The sequence below is a fragment of the Nanorana parkeri genome, unplaced genomic scaffold, assembly GCF_000935625.1.
Source record: "Nanorana parkeri isolate BGI_ZX_2015 unplaced genomic scaffold, ASM93562v1 scaffold3, whole genome shotgun sequence".
Taxonomy (NCBI): domain Eukaryota; kingdom Metazoa; phylum Chordata; class Amphibia; order Anura; family Dicroglossidae; genus Nanorana; species Nanorana parkeri.
Genome location: NW_017306271.1, coordinates 490,376 through 513,847, shown reverse-complemented (window position 1 = coordinate 513,847; position 23,472 = coordinate 490,376). Strand labels below are relative to the sequence as shown.

Genomic DNA, 23,472 nt, shown 5'->3' with positions numbered 1-23,472 from the left:
AACTTGTAGGCTGAATTTTAAAAAATCTTCTAGTGTATGGCCAGCTTTAGCCTAAGACAATGGAAGTAAAGCTAAATAAGGCGGAAATTACATTTTTAATTCTTTCTGAAAAGTAACAGAGATGCTACATAACTTGAAAATACCTTGATCTACTATGCAAAGATAGTGGAGTTTTCAGGGTTAAGAATGTTGTAAAACTTTCCTGTCTTTTAGTTAATATGTAAAGTTCCCTATTCTTCTGCATGCTTACACCACACCCCAAAAATATGTCAGTATCAACATACATTTAGACTGCCAAGGACAATACCTGACATACCAAGTGTCATTTCCAACACAATAAAGCGGAGGTATGAACAATACCAGGGGAAACTCACAGAGGAGGTCAGGCACTGTTCCTGCTTTAAACAACAGACATTGCACAATCTTATCGTGCTGCCTGCTAGCATTCTTACAATGCTTTGCATGCTTTACAAACTCAGCAGCGGATAGTTTTGAAATCCTGGGTTTCATAACCGATGAAAAAAATAAAAAAAATACAGAACATGATCTTGGGTCACAGAACAAAGTTATCTTCAATTTAGTCTAAATATTATCAATGTTTACTTAGATTTCATTGATTTACACACTGCTGTCAAATTCCTCAGCTCTATACTTTGTGTGTGTGTGTGTGTGTGTGTGTGTGTGTGTGTGTGTATATACCGTGTTTCCCCGAAAATAAGACACAGTCTTATTTTCCTTTTTGCACGAAAAAAGACACTATAGACTGGTGCCATATGACAAGAGCTGCCAAATAAGAGAGTGCTAAAGAATGTTACCAGAATAATTTATGGCACTGAATGCATCTAATTGATCCAAAACATTTAAGCATACATAGGACCATTTGGCTAACATCCATTAAAGGAGAACTATGAGGTGAGTGCTTTTCACTCACCTCATAGTTCTAGCCGACCTGTGACAATGAGACTGTCACAGGTCGGCTCAGTAGATCGGGAGGTGAGCGTACACCATAACATTGTGTTTCTTCTTAAGGTCACCACACACCCTACAATAATCGTACGATAATCGCGGGAAATCCCGTGATCGTACGATTATCTTAAGGTGTGTGGAACCGTGCGACCTCTACTACTGTAAGGTCGCACGACTTTAAACTTACGAACATGTTTCAAAACCCGCCGAGCATCGTACGATGTTCGGCGGGTGTGTAGCATGTTCGTAAGATAAAAGCCGGACGGGCCGGTGTGCGCAAGCGCACACTGCCCGTTCCGCATTGCGGTCATCGGAAGCCCGCCCCTCAGGGGGTGTGGCTTGCGATCATTGCAAGTACGATCTGCCTTTGCAATATAGGCAGATCGTACGTTTTTTTAAGTACCTTACAACCATCGGATGACAAAAGTCTTGCGATGGTTGTAAGGTGTGTGCCCAGCCTTATTCTGCCTTTGTTCAGAAAAAAAAAATCTTGATTACCCCATCAATGCTAAACAGTGTGGATAGGAGACTCTCTCCTGCTGGCTATAGTATTCTGGCATTTGGTTGCTGACAGAGTATAGGAATAGTGGCTGCAGTCATTATTCGGCTGGCCGTGCCACACACAACAACTTTTGTTGAATAGAGAGGTACCAACAGAGCGACACACTGCTCCAATTTTGGCAAAGTCAGCAGAATTTAGTCAAAATTCGAGCAGTGTATTGGTACCTTAAAAAAAGGAAAAACAAACAAGACGTCTTACGTACAGGTGACTGTCAGTCAAGTTTCGGGAGATTGCTAGAGGGGTTTAACTCACACTAAGCAAGGCATGCTTCACTGTATACTCTACATGTTTATTAGGTAGAAACCAAGCCGCAGTCATCTAAGGAGCTGTATTGTACAGGGACCAACCATGTGACCACACTCATCAAATTGGTCGAGTCCTATTCCCACTGCAGAACACAAGTTGCCGATCTAAGCTAGTTTGTATTGAAAGAAATGCCAAGAGAAGTAATATCAAATGTCTTCTTGGTGAACAAGTCTTTTCTAGAGAGCAGTGGTTTCCGAACAATGTACACCATACAAGCACATTTTTTGGCTTTCACTAAAATTGCCCTAGTGCTGGGGTATGCAACTTTGGCACTCCAGTTTTTGTGGAACTACAAGTCCCATGAGGCATTGCAAGACTGACAGCCACAGACATGACTCCCAGAGGCTGATGCATGATGGAATTTGTAGTTTCACGACAGCTGGAGCGCCGAGGTTGCCTTGTCCTGCCCTTGTGTGTGTTTGGGTCTCTATGGTAGGGGTGAACACCCTTTGCAACAACACTTTGGAATACATAGTCATTATAAGAAACAGTAATATTATAAAACAAAAGCTATATTCTGGTTGCTGTGGGTTACAACACATTACTCTGTCATGTTTCATGCATTTCTTTTAAGACAGATTATCATAAAAATGGTCAAATGATAATCAGTTGTCACTTAGATTTTGTGTGCTTTCTAGTAATGAAACATTGTAAGCATAGGAAGTATTTTTTGTTTTTTCCCCCTGGTTATCTATTCATTAGGGTCCCGTTCTGCAAAGCCTTTAAAAGGTCTTCATGTTGGCATAATACTGTGGTTTTTCAGGAAGGGTCACATGCTCCCCCCTCCTCTTTAAAGCAAACAAAAGCTTTTGGCTGGCTGGGGAAGCCTAAGGGCAACGATCAGGCACCACCATTAATGCCCCCTTAACCCTGCTGTCACAATCACTTAGAGCTATGATTAGGGGAGAGCTTGTTTTTGTAATAAAGCTGCTGGCCAATCGGAGCGGCCTGGCTAATGCCTGCAAGGATTTTGTGTGTATAGGAGGTCACGTGTGTACACAGTAAGTTTAGCAGTGCCAGGAGCTGGGCTCCAGTACCTGTCAGCACTCTCATTGTAAGCTGTATAATTCTATGCCTTCTCTGCTGAAGGATCTGAAGACCTTTGTGTTCTCCCCGTCTGATGTGCAAAATGTTCCTTTCGCCTGACCTGCAGGCAGCAGTCTCCTAGCTGGGAATGCCAGGTAAGTCGGACATTAATGTCCATCCTGGAATTGAGGCTGCTTGGGCACTGTAGGATGGTGACAATCAACAACTACTTTACTCAACCAACACATCTAAGCTACCATATACTGGTCCAGATTCAGCAGTTGCCCCTTTGACAGCATTGCTATACATTGACAGCATTGCTATACATTGACACAGCATTGCTACACAGAAAGTGTCTCAAGGGAATGGGTGAACAGAAGGAAGAACCTTTTTTCCCTTTAAACGAGGTCTATTGATGACCTACCATGCTGTATAGAATTTACATCATTTGTAGACTCCATGGGAGTATTGCCTACAGGTGGATGAACAGAAAATTGTCAGTATCTGGAACCCGGTCAGATTCCAGCTGTCATTCTTCTAGGGTAAAAAGGAAAGAAAGTACCTGATTGGTGGCCACACTGACACTTTTACGAGCTTTGTTGCATGGACGTGCTTGCAGAGAAAAGTAATAATCCCACATTTCGGGATTGAAAACATTGCTCCTTGACAGCAAAATTTACATTTGCCGATATACAGCTCTGGGTATTAGGAAATTAAGTCTTGCTTTGTCTGCAGAATTCTATAATCCTTATCTACAGCTGTCCTGGTTGCAGAGGAATTATTCGAATTATCAAACCGCAGCTGACTACAGACTTGTATTTTGTGAAGACTTTTATGTAATGTATTGAGGTGTACTTCTGATATTACATCAATACAGGACACAAAATCAGTGTTCTTTGCTGGTAGCTTCAGCCATGTTAACTCTGACCCTAAAATCCATGGAGTCAGCTTGTTTTTGCCCCTTCTCACCCTGCATGATGTACAAATCTCCCTGGATTTCTCCTATTCACCATGCATTCCCTCATATCAGTGTAGTTGGCAGGTGTCCTGTATTTTACAAGGTGGTCCTGACATGATCATACGCGTGAGTGCAGGAAAAGTGTATTTTTGCTGCTTTGGTTGTGGTTTCTAATCGACAATGTACATATAGACATAGCATAGTACTTCTACCTTTGTTATACACACCAGATACAAGTTGTTTGTCTTTTTATTTCTACATAAACCTGACTTAGTTCTGCTTTATGTATTCTGTATGCTGAGGGTAAATGTCATAATCTATTCTTTCTCAATATGTACAAACCACACAGTACCACTTCTCTTAAGCTGGCCGTACATATCAACAAAAGCCAACTTTTCAACTGACTTTTGGAAAAAGAGTCGGTCAGAAAATTCTTGGCTGAACAGTGACTGAGGTCAATAAGCTGTAGCAACCATTTTAGAATACAATAGCCCAGTAGGGGGATTTCCCTATCTACACTGTTAGTGTGGATAGGGCAATCAAGAGTTTTTTTTCTCCAACAATAAAAAAATCGTAGTGTATGGCTAGTTATATAATGTAAAGTGTAGTTCTCAGTCTGTTATAATGTCTGCAGGGTAACACTTTTCTTGTACCCTAAAAGTGATTCTTGATATCTGTTTGTATTTGCTAAGAGCTTTGCATTTCCTTTGCATGTCTGCTCAACATCTTCTTCGTCACTGTGCGCATTAGTAAGCCCCCCGTTTAAGCCACACCACTTTAACACTTTAGCCGCAACCATTATTTTCTGAAGGGCATGCCACTTCCCTATCACTCTATAAAAGGCTGTCCCCGGTTGACATCTGCGTCGTTTTATTAGGAGTCTATAGCTTCCTAGAAAGCTGGCAACATAACATGTGCCTGCAAGAATATTAGATCTGCCAACTAAGGTGGAGGCTTCCAGGCAGTCATTCTGATCCTGACAGTGAAGTGTGAACTTCTCTGCATGCTTTCTCATGTTCAGTAGCTTGACAGGTTCTTTGCTCCACATGAAAGATCCTGATTGGCTGCCTTGGATGACTGCTCAGTTGAGCTATGTACTATTTTTCTGAATGGAATCATTCTCATTTTCAAAATTTGACACAATGCAGTTTGGAGAGAGGTTGTTTACATCATTTGAAGTTTGATTTTCATCAAAACACACAATACACAGAAATGAATCATGGCAACACGTGTAATGTATGTAATCTGAGAAAGTGGGCTCTGAATGAATGGGCTGCCTTAAAGCCCAACCCCAGACACAAGACAAAAATAACAAAAAACCTTGCAGTGTGTAACTGCTCATTAAGTCTAGGGATAGGGAATAATATTTACCGTAGGCCCCTTTCACACGGTATTCTGATCAGGTCCGTCTTCAGACGGACCTGATTGGAAGCCCAATGCTAGTCTATGGGCAGTCACATTACATCTGAGAACCCCATTTACATCTAATTACTTATCCCCCGACTCAGTCTAGGTACAGAAAAAAAAAAACACGGAACAGAGTTACGTTTTGGTGGACCTGATTGTGACTGATCAGAGCGAATTGGATGTGAATGGACACGTCTGCTTACATCTGACTTCCCACAGACCTAACATGGGTCCAGTTGGTACCGTTCTTTCCTCCATCATGACATTCGTTCAGCCTCCAATCAGCAGTGGATCTGTGCATGGATCCTCTGCTGATCAGAACAGATGGCACCCATGGTGAAGGAGCCTTACCCCTTACTTATGTTGTTCTGGTTTTTGGACATTAGTCACAGTGACATGAATTGACTTAAAATTATACAATGCAAGAACTAGGGCTCATACATACCAGCATGTTGCGGTAATGAACAGCAAAAGGCATGCTTTACCACAATACACAGTGACACATTCTGAATGTCACCCCAAATGTGCAAACAATATGCCATGTCCTGCAAAATAATGCACAATGCACTACAATTTGGTGCACTAAGGTGCATTTTTAATGAGCTTCTTAATGCAACGTACCTTTGTGCATGTCCATGCAAGTGTTGCTGCGCAGTGCATGATGGCGTAACCCAGTCCTTAAAAGTCACTTTACTATCATCAGCCAATATGAAAGCCTGATAGCTACAAGCAGTACTGCAGATTGTCTCAGTTAAAATGACTTAAATGTAAAGTGATAAGTCAACATACTTAGAACTGCGACATATTTTGTAAGTCATAATACACTGCAGAACATGCTCTACTGAATGGGATGAATATTAAACCATGTAGCTTGCTTGTATTACAAAGGGCAAACCGCATGGAGTGATATCAGGTGTGAATGAACATATTGATTATTTTGTATCTTGCACTTTTAAATAAGGCCGCTAGTGTCATACAATTTATTCATGACACAGACCCGAAAGCCCACTCAATTTTAGCAAAGCCATTCCCATTGGGCTGTGCGGGGGCAGAAGGCTATCAAGAGAAGACAAACATATCAGAGGAAAGCCTAGGGTGGGAATCTGTACTCAGTGTTTTCCCTATTCCACTATGAAAGAAATTAACCCTCAGATATCCCCTCTGTATTGCTCTGAACAGTTTACAGGTGTAATAAATCCTTGTCACGGGTTGCTCTCCCTGCCTTCTGCTAAGAGAGACATGCAGGGATAAAATGACTTTCCTAATGAGACATGGAGCCGAAGGCCTCATCTGAGGCCTTTGCCCTTCCGGGCAGCCTGGACCCCTGTCTGTAAACAGATCTGAGGATTAAAGTCCCCTCTGCAACATAGTAATCATTCAAGCATTTCTAATTGCAATAGGCTTTGGACATATTGGCTGCTTCACTTGAAAAACAGTGTGTTTGACTTGTGCAGCTGAACGTCGGACTCTATTAACCCCTCCATGTGAAGGAGACCTGCCATGACCGATGATATAAGTTAACAATGCATAAAATGTTTTTACTGTAACTGTACAATAAAACTTCTTTGAAATAAAGAATCCCAGGGGCTTTAATTCTGTATGATACATACATAGAAGTGGGTCACTTTGTGACAGGCATGTTTGGCCTTTAGGACCGCTTCACACTCATGCGTGTGTTAATGCATGCAATTATAGTAGGCTGAGGTGCACTATGGCAACCTATTAATTTTAAGTGGGCTGGCAGTGTACTTCAACTTAAAAAAAGCAACTGCAGCATTTTAGGCAACAGTGAACCACAATGCTCGGTATGTTGGCAGTTGCTGCATGTGCGCCTTATGGTGTCATTCTGAATGGAACACAATGTGCACAGTACCACACGTAGGGGTAAATGCGATAAAACACACTGTGCATTGCACAATTGTCAAGCCAACCCAAAGGAAACCTATCATGAAACCTATTGCTTTTTAAAACCTATCATGACAGGCTGCAATCACTGACCTCCTTGTCAAAATGCTAATCTCCTATTACGTTGATCCTTTGGATTCCATACTTTGAAAGTTACTGACCCAGAACACGTGTGAAAAAGGCATACATACATGTTCCAGTTCAAATGATTTAGCCAAGCAAGAGTATCAACTTGGTCAGTAATAACTTACTGCAAGGCTTGACAAATCTCAGGAGCCAGGTCGCCAATGTTCCTTAAAAGTTACAGCTGGCTCCTACGTTTTTGAGGTTTTCTCTAGTTGTTGTCAATAGAGCTGGCTCCGAAAAATCCTGCTGGCTCCTGGATTGGACACACTGGCTCCTGATTTCCAGATTAATTTTGTCCAACCCTGGCTTACTGCGTGCATTATTTTTTCTCATGACATTCCTTTAAGCCAATACTTGGAAAATGTACTGCTTTAAGGCATGTTTAACTTGTTATTCACCACATTTCTATTCTAATACTCAAGTTCAGAGCAACCCCAGCAAGAAAGCAGATTGCAAGGGGATTAGTAACAAATGATTACCAACTCTGAGGGTTGTAGGCAGTTTGTGAATGACTAAAGTTTCTAGAGCAAACATTACAAACATCCATGGTGTCATAAGGGGAAAAATGGAACACATCTTACAGTGTAATGTAGTAGGTAGGAGGCACTGATGGAGTAGGCCAAGAGTTCAAGGAGGATTAACTTAAACACACACTAAATATATCTCTGTGTGGACCCATTCTCATTGTTTTGCTGTGTTGCAATGCATTACTACATGTGTTAAAATGCATTGTGTTAGGCGGGCTATTCATTTTGAATGGGCAAACGCACCACCACATAGGTTTTAGCAGCATTTGTTGCATCACGCTGGGTGCCATAACACTGCAATTATATGCATGTGTTACCAAAAATTGCATAGTAACACATTTTCATGTGAATGGGCCCTTAAAGAGACCCATTCATTTCAACAACAATCTTCCCATAAGGTCATATGTGCATTTAAAACATTTTAGGTATGGTACTCTAGTCCTTACAGACAGTAATTAGACAATCCCAGAAGATAAGAACGTTATGGAGTGAGGGGGCTGTACTAGCAAATTGCATTCAAGTACCTTTAAGGCCTCGTTCACACCATCCTCCGTGCGTTGCGGCCACCTCAGTTTGTTGTGGGGCGGACCGGACCGCAAGCATTGATGTGCCTTGTACTCCAATGTGGCCGATCGCATTGAGGCCGGATGGCGTGGCTACGCTGTCATTCACTTCAATGGACCCCCCTCCCACTCCACAACAAACTAAGCCGGCCGCAATGCGATCCAGTGCATTCCGGCCCGATTGTAAGGATGGTGTGAACGAGGCCTAACTAACAAAAATGTATCTTATTTCTGTATCACTCGGCTGTAGATCCTCAAATCATCTCTGAATTGGTGCCAACATTGTCCTTCCTGCTGGAGGGTGGCTACTTTTGTTCCCCATGGTCCCCGTGTGTGTTATAAGTCACCGCTCCAAGCTTTCTCTCGTGATGGACTACAATCTCAAAACAAATTAGCAAACTAAACATGAGATTGTAATCTATCACAGGAGTGAGCTTGGAGCGGTGACTACTTTACAACACACAAAGGAACCAAGGGGAACAAATGTAGCGACCCTCCAGAAGGAAGGACAGTGTCAGCACCAATTCAGAGATGATTTGAGAATCTACAGCCAAGTGATACACAAATAAGATACATTTTTGATAATAGTTGCAATTTTTAAGAATAAATTACTGAGTTTATTGTCATTTAGTTGTGGATTACATAATCATTTTAGGTAAAGTGTGAGGAGCTGTGCGGGTGGCAAGGTCTCTACCCAAAAGGTGATTCAGAAGACCCGCATAGCTGAACTGGGTCATACCACTTTGAACCATCTTTCCCTAGCAAAAAGGACCAAGAGGATGAACTGTCCTCTCGGCAATCTCATATACATATATAAACTTTTGGGGGTTGGTTGCCTTGATCCATTTGAAATTAAAATTGACTCTGCTGTGGGCATAAAATATAAATGCCAAAACAAAAAGTTAAAAGCTAGGAACAAGAGGTAATATTCTGTTTACTTATTCCGTTTCCAGATGGGCTTTTATTTTAAAGCTGCCATTTGAAAACTGTTGCACCAAGGTGTTAAAGACCCTGCATTCTGGCACATATGTGAGTTGGACCACTGCTCTCACATAGTGATGAGCCTGGGCTCGGTGCAAACCAAATTCAGGCTCATCACTACTTTCACAATTAACCCAGCGGTCCAGTTCTTCAGTAATCTATCTCACCCCTCTGCACACTGCTCTAATCAACAGCACTCCCACTTCCTGAGCAGTGTTCAGGGACATGAGTCTGACTGCATTATGTGTGAGAGCGGTGGTGTGCTGCCAACACTGTGTACTTCAACCCTAGCAGTAGTACTCAGCAGCTGTAAAAGAGTATCATATTAATTACATAGTTACATAGTATTTGGGGTTGAATAAAGACATGCGTCCATCAAGTCCAACCCATATAGGTCCACGCATCATCTCATTCTTAGGAATACTTGTATCCCTGAATATTACGGTCCCTCAGGAAATCGTCCAAAAGTTTCTTGAACAATTCTACACTCTTAGCTGCAATCACTGCCGGTGGCAGTGAGTTCCAGACCCTAACCGCTCTTACTGTGAAGAACTCCCTTCGCCTCTTGTGCTGGAATTTTTTTTCCACCAACTTTAGGTGGTGGCCTCTAGTCTTTGTAATGGAGTTAATCTTAAAGAGTTTGTTGCCAAGGTTGCTGTCACCATTGAAAATCTTGTACATGAAAATCATATCCCCCCTTAATCTCCTTACTTCCAACATGAACATGTTTAAGGTCAGAAGCCTTGTCTCATAGCTCTGGTCCTCCATTCCCCTAATTAGTTTGGTTGCCCTCCGCTGGACATCCCTTCTCAGTAAAGGCGACCAAAACTGGACCGCGTACTCCAGATGAGGCCAAACCAACTATCTATATAGTGGCCCAATTATAGACTTGTCTCTGCAATACATCCCCTTCTTAATACAGGACAAGACCCTGCTAGCTTTGTTTACCGCAGCCTGGCACTGCAAGCTACCATTCAGTTTATGGTCTACAATGACCCCCTTTTTCTATTTCTGACTTCCCTAGCGGCATACCCATGATGGCATAGCCCATTTGTTTATTTTTATTTCCAAAGTGCATTACTTTGCATTTATCGATTGCTGTATATAGAGCCTGACTGAATTACAATAATAAACCTAGAGGGTTCATTTGGGCTTTAAGTTTCAGAAAGGGCTTTTTAAACAAAGATTTTTTAATGGGGCTGACGGTCCCTTTAAAGAAGCTCCTGCAGGTTTCAGCAAGCTTCATGTAGTGCTGAAGCCTGGTAGCAACTAGTTTAAAGGGACAGACACCTCTCCAATCAAAGTAGCTCTAAAGTCACGGTATATATTACCCTGTTATACCCTCAGCATTGTAATAGGAATACAAACTAGAGTTGTCTTTGATAACGCAATCAAAGCTTACTTGAAAAAATTCCTTTTATGTAATGAGTGCTGCCTTCCGTCTGCCCATCACTTTCATCATCTTCCTGGATTCCCAGTGTGCTTTGCATCTCTTTCCCTGCTGCTTGATATGATGCAATCTCGATCTCTCAAGCCTACATATCCTACCATGCACTGCTTTCAGCAAGTAATGATAATGTTACATTGTTCAGACATTAAGTTACCGTTCAGAAGGCAGGCTATGTGGGAATTGTGACACAAGGAAGTACATATTCACAGGGCCGAGTGAAATTGTGTCATTGCATTGAGGAAGTACATCCTATGAGCATCTACATTAAGAATGTTTACAGACTTCTACATTAATATAGGTATTATTGGGAGTGGGATAGAACTTATGGAAATTCAATATAGAAATACAGATTTATTATTAATTTTTGACCATAGATACCCTTAAAAATCTGTGTTAAAAACTGAAGCTGAAGGGTACTTAAAAGGCTGCTTAAAGATGGCTGAAAGTTTTACAAATGCTGGTATCGAAACTTGGTGTATACTACTGTATACAAGTGGAAGCCCATATGTACATGGACAATAGAAAGCATTTGTAGTCAAATTTTAAAGAACTCCAGGAAACAACAAAATTAACCCTTACAGTGGGAATATCCTACCACACTGCAAGGGTTAACTGCTTGTTTTGGTCTAGGGCAGTGGTTCTCAACCTTTCTAGGGCCGGGACCCCTTGGTAACATTTGCCAAGTTGTGGTGACCCCCAACATCTGGAGGTGTGGCGGGAGAACTGACACTGCTGCGCTAGGAGAGGGCTGAGGAGGACTCTCACCTAGCACAGCAGAAATCACACAGCGACCCACAGGTTGAGAACCACTGCTGTAACAGCTAAAATGGCAAACCATATAACACAAGCCGAGGGTGTCAGCTTTTATTATTAATAATAATGATGATAATCACTAGATGGGGACCCGATGGAGAACTGCAGGTCCCCCTCTGCTGATTGACAGCAGCAGTGGGCGGGTGCAATAGCTAGTTTGCTATTGCAAAGTGAAATAGCCAATAGGAATGTAGCTATGCATTCCAATGCTGATTTATTTCTTTGTTTATGACTTACGGCGGCCGGGGCTCCGATGTCAGAAAGAAGAAAAAAAAACGATTGCGGCGAAAGGTTTACTCTGCTCGATCGAGCAGATTAAACCTTTCCAGGAGACTCCCGGCGACCCCTGGCAAATTGTCATTCGACCCCCGAAGGGGTCCCGACCCACAGGTTGGGAACTGCTGGTCTAGGGACTGGATTAAAGAACATATGTTTACCTGTTCCTCAATCCTACCTGTCTGCCAGACCAGTCCCTGCAGCCTCTTCTCCTCCAGGCTCCGGTGTTCTATCAAAGATTGTGACTGGGTTGGTCACGCATTTTAACGTAATCACTTTTTCAGAGGTGGAATATGTGACTGGCAAAAGGAGAACAATGACAACGTTTTCTCAGCTGTTCCATGGCAGATCGGCATCACAGATGGTATGTGCAGGAGAACCGATCTGCCCTGGAACAGCTGATCGGTCCTGAAATGTCACTTCTATCCAACTTTGTGGAATGTCAGATCCCATTAACAAAGTCGGATTGAAGTGACATTTCAGAACTGATCAGCTGTTCCAGGGCAGATCGGTTCTCTGCGATGCCGATCTGCCGTAGAACAGCTGAGAAAGCGTTGTAATTCTTTTCCTTTTGCCGGTCACATAATCCACTGCCGAAAAAGTGGGTGTGATTACGTTAAAATGTGTGACCACGTGACTGGTCACACTTTACACTGCCGAAAAAGTGGGCGTGATTAGGTTCAAATGTGTGACCACGTCACCGGTCACACATTCTAACGCAGTCACAAACTTTGATAGAACACCGGCGGTCTAAGCCCTGCTTAAGTCATCACATGTAATACAGGTTCATTCACGAGGATGCAGAGGGACATACCCTAGACAGAGCAGAGAGGGAGAGAGGTGAGCGCTGGTTGCCGTGGGACTGAGGATCAGGTGAGCATATCTTCTTTATTTCAGCCCCTTGATCAAAAGAAGTACTTAATCCCTGCAGTGTGGGAGTAGACCCACTTCAAGGGTTAATTCCGTTAATAGCCAGAGTTCCTCTTTAATTTTCGCTTTTATCTTTTTATTTTATCTTTTATTCTTTACAACCATTAAACTAGATTTTCACCCAGGAGCTGGCAACCTGCTTAGGATCTGTATGCACTAGATATACTTACCTGTGCTCTCAGATCTCCTAAATGAAACATTAGGCCCTGACTCTGTGTGCCCCCCATTAACCCTTTCTTTCTATGCACACTCCTCCCCTGCCTCCCTAAGCATGAAAGGGAGACAGCAGGGCCTGTGCAGAGACAAACAGCAATGAAGGTAGCCAGGAGGAAGCACAATTTGCCTGCAGAAGCACATATTTTGCATAGTCTGTAGCCCGGCGTTCTGCTTCAGCTTTGCAGAGAACTGCAAAAACAATATTGACTTATTTAAACAGCGACAAATTCCTTCTGGATTCTGTACTCTTCAGCAGAGACAACAGCACACACAGCAAAGCATGCCTCCTGTTCAGCTGAGCAATGAATATTTGACCTGAGCGCGTCAAATGTTTGCTTAACAAAATATTCCGGAGAATGCTTTGTAGAAGCATGCAAATAACACCATAGGACATAAAGGAGAAGTGTGCTTACAATGGGCAAAGGTTAAGTAGTTATAGAGAATTTCCAGGGGAAAAAAGACCTTGCTCGTCATCTCTCCATGTAATACAGAGGGGACCCCAGAAACTGCAGTCACATTGTAAACCATGTGAGCATTGTACTTATATCAATGGCTAGCTTCAGTCACATGTTTCACCTGCTGGGGGAGCAGAAGCGTGAATAATGGGAGAATTTCCTTTTTTTCTGGAAAGTCTAATTAAACTTATCTAGTATGAACTTTATACCAAATACTTATCCTAACTGTAGGTGGAGTTTATCTTCAAGTTCATGTATAGAGAGAGCTTGCTGATGATCACACTTACTATAAATCAGCTTAATGGCTCTTCCTGTATATAATGCCCACATATACATTCTGTGTTATATACTTCTCTCTTGTTCTTAAGAGGTGGATAAGTATGATATATTATCAGTATAATGATTCCATCCACACGCTGCTGAAGCTGGCATACACCAGTAGAATTTATTCGATTTTCTATGTTAATGGGGTCAAATCGACAATCGTTTCCGATCGCATTGATGGAAAAAAATCAAAGGAACAGGATGGTTAAGAAAGTTTTTTAATTAGTTACATTTTAACAGTGAATGTGGATTTCATTCAGGAAACTCCATTCAGTTCAAAATCAAGTCTTAAAACCAACAAAAAATCAAACTACATTTGTCAGGTCTCTGATTATCTAATGTTCTGATGAGAGATTTTCATACAAACGTTGATATTAAATATATCAGTGTATGGCCAGCTTAAAGTGACACTAAACTCCAGAGTTAAATCTTAAAAATACATTCAAGTAGCTTAATTATTACCACAAATGCACCATATTTGTGTATCACTTGGCTGAAGATCCTCAAATCATCTCTGAGTTGGTGCTGACACTGTCCTTCCTTCTGGGGGGTGGCTACTTTTCTTCCACCTTGGTCCCTGAGTGTGTTGTAAAGTAGCCACCGCTCCAAGCTCGCTCCTGTGATGGACTACAAGCTCAATACAAATAAGCAAACTAAACAGAACATTGTAGTCCATCACAGGAGCGAGTTTGGAGCAGTGACTACTTTACAGCACACACAGGGACCATGGGGAACAAAGGTAGCCCCCCTCCAGAAGGAAGGACAGTGTCAGCACCAATTCAGAGATGATTTGACGATCTACAGCCGAGTGATACACAAATAACATACATTTTTGTTAAAAGTTAGGGTACTTGAATGTATTTTTAAGATTTATCTCCTGCGTTTTGTGTCCTTGACATGAGTAAGATTTATTCAACATATGTTGGCAGTATGTTAGCCAGCATACTACTACGTCACAACAGGTTACATTCATTTTTAAGCAAAAGCACGTTAGCATAATTAATGAGACACATCCCAGTGACATCCCACACTGGGCAGGCATGGAAATACAAATCATCCAATATTTGATTATTTATCACAACACTGAAACAGTTAATTCTCTGTAACCAGAAAGCCACTCCCAAATGTATCTTTTTTTTTTTAAACTTTCATCAAATCGAAACCTTCATTTCAGGCAAATAACCCTATTCTAGTGGTTCTATCTATTCTATGTGGTGAGCTGACCTTAGTCTGGTGTCTGACACTATACCATATTTGGGAGTATTTATCGCCTTATCAGCTACCCACACTCCAAGATGCCGCCAATAACAGGAAATTCTGCAAACCTGTGAACCGCAGAAAGAGGTTGATAATATTTGCAGAGTCTGTAAAATATATTCTGCAAAACTTGCAAAAATTAAAATGTTAACCACTTCAAGACCAAGTGTTTAGACCCCCTTCCTGGCCAGGCTATTTTTCAGTATTCAGCGCTGCGGTACTTTGATTGACATTTATTCCGTCCTGCAACGCTGTACTGAAATGAATTTTATACCATTTTTTGGGGACAGATAGAGCTTTCTTTATGGAGACATCAGGGGTCTCCAAGACCTCTAATGTCACCGAGGACCAACCTGAAGAAGCTGATGAAACAGAAATCTGCTTCATCAGCTTCTCTCCAGCATCTGAAGCTGAAGAGTGACACAAGAATACGAAAGTGATGTAATATACATCTGTTCTGCATTCTGACAGCGGAGAGGGGCCCCGAGGGAGGTCGTGTACCGACCTCCCTCTGATCCCGTGACAGAAGCAGCATGCTGGTCCTGGGCTCGCAACGGGCACAGCAGAGCCAGGGACCAGCGTGACAGTGGGAGGGGGGGAGCGCACATGCCGTGACCTCATACAAGCGATCCGCTGGGTCTATAGCCGGCGGATCGCTTGTATATTAACGGACATCGCTGCCTGTTTTCAAATGTCGCCATTTCCCGCTCACGCGCGCCCAGCGGCGCGGCTGAGTGGACGTCTAAAGATGCCCGCTCAGATCTAGAGAGCTCCTGGCCGGCCGTTTTTTTACAACGGCCGGCCGTGAAGTGGTTAATGTCTACAAAATCTGAAACTTTTGTATAACAAAATGGAGTCTTGAACCTGAATACAAAATTGATTCTTTAGCTTAACCAACTTTTCCACCTCAGTTTAGTGTCACTTTAGCGGAAGTAAGGCTAAGGGAAAAAAAACAAAACAGGCCCTCAAGAGCTTTTAACCATTATGTGGTAGTATGCACTGCATATTAGCACATTATAGTAGACTTACCTGCCAAACTGATCCCCTCCCTTCCCTTTCATCTTCAGTCGGTCCTCTCTTGAGTTTTGAGTCCTTGGCTGCTTGATTAGCCAGGCCTCGATGATATAACTCTGATGCATGCACACGGGAGTTCATCTCGGCATCCGGATCTGTGTGTTGAGCTGCTCGGCATACAAAAAATAAAATTGCCGAATGGTAAATAAAAAGAAGCTTTTATGGTAAAAGAGAGGTACACGGTCTCTTCTGCCATTGAAAGCCAGCCAGTCAGCATTTTTTAGGAAGTCATCAAAACAATTGCATTTTTCTGCATACTTTTCCATAGTTTTGACTAGGCATGCACCAATACCAAGTACAGTACTCGGTACAAGTACAATTACAGATACTTTTCGAGCTCCAAGACTAGACTAGAGAAAAATTAAAAAGTTACGAGGCAGTTGTCATTTCTAAGGAGCACACAGAGCTCCTGGGACTTGTACATCTGTTTTAATGTATGATTTTGTTTTTATAAATATAAATAAAGGGATGCATAGATACCAGTTTTGCGAGTACGAGTACTGATACTTGTCCAAGTCCTTACAAGTACGAATACTGATACATTTTTGTTTATTGTCATGTGACAGTTTTTCTAAAACAATACAGACTAATGATATCAGTACAGTGGTGGAGCGCCAGAGCCAGGTCCCAGCTGCAACTTCTGCAACCCTGGTAGTTCTCATGAAAATGCCAATTATCGGCATTGGTACTCGAAACGTATCGGTGCATTCCCTAGTTTTGACTTGTAATACATGCACAAGTGTACACTCGATAGAAAACAAAATATTCCCTGTTGGCCTATACACAGGGCAATGGGGTGGAGGGGTAAAAATTTAACTAGATGAACTTGTCTGTATTGCCTATAGCAAGTGATCAGATGGACATAGTTATGCTTGTATGCATTTCAGTAACCAGTGAAGCACTTTTGCTGTCAATCAAATCTCTATAACTAAGCCCATTATTGGGTAAAACATGTCAGTGTGAAGAGAATACATGGCGGGACAATGTATACAGGTGTGCTATAATAAATTTTTCAGCAAAGCTTGCATTGTGCGAGCAGACTTTTTTTCTGTGAGTAACTGCTGTTACTGGAGCAAGACGGGCTTAGCCAGTGTGCATTCGCTGTTCTCTCAGGCGCAGCTATAAAGGAGCAGTGATAATGGGCTATGGAAGGTAATTAAAGGAAATCTGTCGTGAGAGAAATACTGCGACCGTTATTGACTTTTCTTTCAGGCTGTCTCAATACTTTTATTTCAACACTTTCCTAGCCACTGAACCAAAACATGCCTAGAGATAAGTACAATGGGGCAATTCAATATAGACTTCGCAACAATGTTTTGGTGCTATGCGCCACTTCTACAATATGTCACTGTGGCTACAACAACAGACAAGGAGACTGGAGGTTTGTTATCTATTTACTTGATGTAACCTAATCTTTCATATATTACCTAAAAATTGGTATTGCATTGCGTTTGTGTGCACTAAAATTTATTAAAAAAATGTTTTACTAAAAATAATCATTTGATAAACATTTGCGCAAAAATTGTGCGACATAAAAAATGCTTTCAGAATATATTTAATTGTTAGTGGTTTTAAAGTAATTTTTTATTAAAAAATCCAGATTGTAGTAGGTGTGTGCAAAAATTACAAAATTGCTCCGGTACTGAGGTGGTTAAAAGTGTAATAAACCACAACTAATCAGAAATCAGCCATCACTCTTCTACTCTCAGTCAATTTGAAAACAATTGCCTGTTTGGATTTCTGCACCACATCCTTCAGTGCGACTTTATTAAATAAGCCTGCTGTTGTTCATTGAAGTGATGCTCGTTTTGGCAGCGCTTTCACTTTGAAGACAGACTGTTTCTGCAGAAGTGTGCGTGACGCATGTGCTGCACATTTCTCTCACAGGAAATGAGTGAGAGAGGGCGTCAAAGCAGCCCAGAGAGCATCAGGCACCTGTGTGTCTGTCTCTAATCTCATCCCTGCGTATCAGTGTACCAGCCAACCTCCATTCTTGTAAACAGTCGACAGGGAGTGGCCAAGACGGCCTGCCAAGAGGAGCTGAAACTTTGAGAGCGGAATACAAGCTGGAAAACAAGTGCAACTCGTGTGTGTACATTTTTTTCTTCTCGAGATCATGAAGCAGCAAAGTCAGTCCAGCTCCATGGAGAAACAATGCTCAGGAAACGTATCCGCTTCCTTCCTCTCTAAAACCTAACAGGCTTATGGCAGATCCTTACTAGAGCGAGGAATGTTCAGCAAAAGGTAGGAGCTTTTTAATAACGAACATTCGCAGTAAATCATTCACTGGTGAAGGAATGTGTTGCATACCAAGAAGTTCCAGAGTGTCGTCACAGTCCCCTCTGGCAGTACATCAGTTAATCAGTGTTACAGAGAAGAACACAGAGGTTTTATTTGTTGGATGGAAAGATCTTCTTCTGATCTTGATACTATTTTATTTGAGAACTTTGCCAGGCTTCCTGTAAAGTATCATGATGGATGATCATGTCCTAGGGATTTTGAAGATTTCCAATTCTGAGCTCGGGTTAATTTTCATCCTTAGATGGGATTAGTTGACAATAACCATAGTGATCAATCAGAAATAATTTTTACTGTAGCAACAGTGACTTCTGGCACTCTCTTTATAGACGACCTGTGGATAGTTGGGGTGATGGGCTGTTCTCTGTAAGGCGGTGAAGGTGCTTATTCCCCCTGTCCGGACTGTACACAAAGCTCAATATTAATGGCGCTTTCTCTAAAGATGACCCATGGATAATTGGGGTGGTAGTCAGTCCGCTGTAGGGTGGTGAAGGTGTTTATTCTCCCTGCCTGGACTGTACGCAGAGCTCAATATTAATGACGATCTTTCTATAAATGACTCGTAGATGCTTGGAGTGGTGGTCAGTTCTGTGTAGGGTGGTGAAGGCGTTTACTATGCCTGTGTGGACTGTACGCAGAGCTCAATATTAATGCCAATCTTTCTATAAATGACTGGTAGATGCTTGGAGTGGTGGTCAGTTCTTTGTAGGGTGGTGAAGGTGTTTATTATCCCTGTCTGGAGTGTACAGGGAGCTCAATATTAATGGCTTTCTCTCTATAGATGACATGTCGATGTTTGGGGTGGTAGGCAGTTTTCTGTAAGATGGTGAAAGAGTTAATTCTCCCTGTATAGACTGTACACGGCATCTTCATTGGTTTTTGCACTGCATTAATGAATAAGTCTCCATTTACACTCTTTCATGCATTTTAAAGTGTTTTTGTTGTACTTTTTGCATTTTTGTTTTGGGCAATGAAGAATAAATAAAGTAGAGGTTGCTATGGGCTGGGGGCTTGTCACCATGCTTTAAAATGTTTGCAAAAATACATGTCACATGTATTTTTAATTAATTCCCATTGAAGTCTACGGAGCTAACAATGCACTATATCGCACCATAAGAAGCACCTGCACCTTTTGCATAATTACATTTTTTTTGTTGTGGACTGTCGCACGACAGCCGAAGGGCTTCAATCCGCACAGGTCTGAACAAAGACTAAGTGAAAGTTGAAATCGGTAAATCCATAAGCATTTTATTTATTATTACAGATATTTATATAGCGCTGACTATTTACACATCACTTTACATGCTGCACATTCACATCAGTCCCTACCCTTGAGGAACTTACAATCTAAACTCTCTATCTAATATGCATTCAAACACACATTTTACAGCCCTACATTAGTAAACCTACTATGCAGGATATTGGTACCGGACTCCCACAGGCAACTTATAAGCTATAAGTTTTGTTTTCTATTGTAAGATGGAGGAACAAACTGAACGGACACAAATGTCACAAGAGTGACATATGTTCTGTACTGGTCCGATCAGCAGGGAATCAGTGCACGGATCCTCTGCTGATTGGAACGGACGGTACCCGTGTGAAAGGGCTCTAATGCAGTGGAGGAAGATGGGACAGTATATGGGTCACTTATAATGTTACAAGCAGTAGAGACCTCATTGTTCACGCAGATCATATGGCAAGGCTTTCCATGCACTCATCAATTATTTAACTTTGTTGTTGCATAATTTAATCTTCCACAATTGTAACTTTGATGTATTTTACTGATAAACTGCCGTACAAGCTAGAAGCACAAATAATGCAACAAAATGGATTTTCTGTTTTTACAGCATGAACATAAATGTAATGAGCAGTCTTTAATCTCTTAGGTTTTAAGTAACACAGTCAGATAATTTGTTATAAGATGTAATGCTACCTGTACTTTGTAACTGTAATGACAACTGGCAGTTCTCATGCTTCTGCTGGATATAATGAAATATATTCATATGTAACAAACCTTACCCTTCACCATGTATCAGAGGTGAAACCCTTGATGATGCACTGAATGGCGTGAGCTATTTTTTACACCACTAGATCCAATTTACCACCAATTTCCCCTAACATGAATAAGCATTTATCCGGAAAATATTACGCATCTGTCAAGCTATTTTCCTGTGTAATTATCATTAATGGCCACTAACTATGAATCATCTTTGCTAGCAGACAAATGTGCAGAATTAAAAATGCCATCTTTACATGAACAACAGGAAGAGACTGTAGTAGGGGTCAGATTGGTTCATTGCCGACTAGAAGCCTACTTGCATATTACACAGGATGAGTTTCATGACTGCTCAGAATAAGAAACATGTTACTTGTGAATATTTCAATTTCCACCTATATTTCAAGGATGAACTCCAGGCAAATGACTAAATACACAGTTGAAATACACGTGGGGGTGTTGTTTTTCCTGCCAAAGAATTTGTAATTCGATCCACCCAGTACTGAAATTTAAACAGCTTTGCCACACAACACTGCCCTGTCTGGAGGGGCAGAAGACCTGATTTTTCACTGCTGCAGTTAGATAACACTTACAGGTCTTGTCCCTCCCCCTAGGCTGTAACATGACATTAAAAGGAGAAGCAGCAGACTGATGAGCTCATCTCTCTTCTCTTTCCCCCTATCAGACCAGTTGATTAGCTTCTTGTGCTGATTCTCCCTCCCATCTAAGATCCGTTGTACAGGAGATTGCAAGAGGCTAATACCTGTGTAAATCCAGGCACTTAAATTGTGTGCAAAAAAATACATGTATTAACATATTAATGAATGCATAGCTGCATTTATCGATTGTCTTTTATGTGTGCATTAATTCCCTTTAGAAATCGGGTTTTGTTGTGATGTAAGAGGAAGCCACAAGGAACAAGATTCACCAGACCTAAGCAGGGTTGGCTGCAAGGCTATTACTAAATACAGGGAGGTAATGGGGTCTCTGGTTTGTAAATTACTGTACGCCTTGGTTAACAATATGGAGGTTGAGAAACTTTTACTGGTAGCAACTTGATATGTAATGCATTATTATAATTCTCCTTTAACCTGCTCTCATTATCTCTTCCACACAGCTCAGCTGGTGACCAGCTAAGACGCCGCTGACTGGTATCACTATGTGGAGTTGCGAAGATTTTAATTACACTAACAACATTCAAGACCAGCGTCTCTGCCATGATTTCCACCTTGTCCTCTTCATCTTATCCATCCTCTACCTCATCATTTGTTTCCCAACTGGTCTCTGCTACAATGTTCAGCTTGTGCTGGTTAATCTGTGCAACAAGGCAACTATGACCATGCCAGATGTGTACTTTGTAAATATGGCAATTGCAGGACTCATCATCAACGCTGTGGCCTCAGTGTACCTTCTAGGACCAGCGTATACCAAATGGTCTCTGTTCGGCAATGAGGTTTACATTACTCTACTAATTCTCTTTAATGTGTCATCTTTGGTGATCATGTATTCCACAACTTTGCTCAGTCTGGATTATTACATAGAATGTGCGCTACCAAGAACGTACATGTCGAGTGTCTATAACACAAAGCATGTCTGTGGGTTCATCTGGGGTGGAGCTGTGTTGACCAGCTTCTCTTCACTCCTGTTCTACATCTGCAACCATGTATCTTCTAAAATTATTGAGTGTTCCAAGATGCAGAATCGGGAGGCGGCTGATGCCATCATGGTCCTCATTGGATATGTGGTGCCAGTTCTTGCTGTACTGTATGCTTTGGTCCTTATTTTACAAATTCGAAAAGAGGAAACTCCCCTTGATCAGGATTCTGGAAGACTGGATCCATCTGTGCACCGGCTTTTAATCGCCACTGTTTGCACACAGTTTATTTTATGGACGCCATATTATGCTACGCTAATGGTAAACACATTTACAGACCCTAAAGTGAAGGCCACCGACCATCGTTTCATGAGGACATTTCACTTCATCGAGGGTTTGTCTAGCTTCTTGGCCTTCTCAAGCAGCTTTGTCATGCCTTTACTGCACAGACGCATTAACAAAAACTTTCACAACAAACTCCAGAGATTGCTTAAAAAATTGCACTGTGGCAATGAAGGTTGTGCCCATGAGCGCACTGTGGTTCAGCAGGTGATGACTTAATGACAGATGGTGTTACAGTAACATGGTTCTCCATCCACCTGACCTCATCCACAGTAGTGGATGAAAGGCAGCTGCTATCGTTTAAGCTCTGAGCCATAGGATGACCACACTGCAAATATCATACTGCATGTCATGTGATTAGCTATTTTTGTTTAGTCATGATGAGCTATGAAGACTAACATATGCTGACATGTTTGACATTTGCGCTGAGCCTCTTTGGTGGAAAGGTGACCAAGAAGCAGAGCTGAAGCTGAAATCTTAAATGGTGCTGATGGTGGAAACAGTGGAGTTGAAACAGTACTATGAAATAGTGCCAGCAAGGTTTTGCTTAAACCAATTAAGACTGACCTAAGCATGTATGTATGCTTTAACCACAACCCCCAAGATCTAACCACATATCTGCAAACAGGCGACATATCTTTGCATTCTGGCTTATTCACATATTCCACCGAGACATTTCATTGTGAAGTTTTATAGGCAAAGAGATGAAACCAAAATTGGGGGGTTAATATGCATGTGCACCCAAAACCAATTTCACAATTTTGGAATGGAAAGTAGTGGGTTTCTATTACCTGTTTATTCTTTACTGCTGTCAGTAACCTGTGAGTGGAGATCTCCAACAACCCTGGCAGAGCTGTGAGAAAATGAACTTGGCGGTTCAGTTAAGCGATTACTGTCACTAGCCTGAATTGTTATTCATTGCTATGGCGACTCCATCTACCATTTAGAAGATTTCCCATGGGAATATATGGAGAACTCAAAGGCTGGTAAAAATAGTAGTTTGCCCTATATTGCTACCCAAGCCATTAGTAGTGATAGACTGCCCATTATAAATACCAGAAATTGCTTTGGTGAGCTGTCACTGTAAGCATATGTAACACCCGTAAAATGTAGGAAAACT

General features: G+C 41.7%; 1 protein-coding gene across 2 annotated transcripts; it reads left to right on the top strand.

Moving 5' to 3' along the window:
• Nucleotides 1-2,827: 2,827 nt before the first annotated feature.
• On the top strand, nucleotides 2,828-22,588 carry GPR146 (G protein-coupled receptor 146). Of its 2 annotated transcripts, none has more exons than XM_018566227.1 (2): nucleotides 2,828-3,015; nucleotides 21,534-22,588. In XM_018566227.1, exon 2 carries the CDS (start codon nucleotides 21,576-21,578, stop codon nucleotides 22,569-22,571), a length of 996 nt encoding a protein of 331 aa, XP_018421729.1. In that variant the 5' UTR covers nucleotides 2,828-3,015; nucleotides 21,534-21,575; the 3' UTR covers nucleotides 22,572-22,588. The 2 variants fall into 2 exon arrangements, with proteins under 2 accessions (XP_018421729.1, XP_018421806.1); XM_018566304.1 differs by lacking the exon at nucleotides 2,828-3,015 and adding an exon at nucleotides 18,030-18,366.
• The last annotated feature ends 884 nt before the right edge of the window (nucleotides 22,589-23,472 follow it).

Coding starts and splice junctions, on each gene's coding strand:
- GPR146 (XM_018566227.1), top strand. CDS start 21,576: ATGTGGAGTTGCGAAGATTTTAATTACACTAACAACATTCAAGACCAG.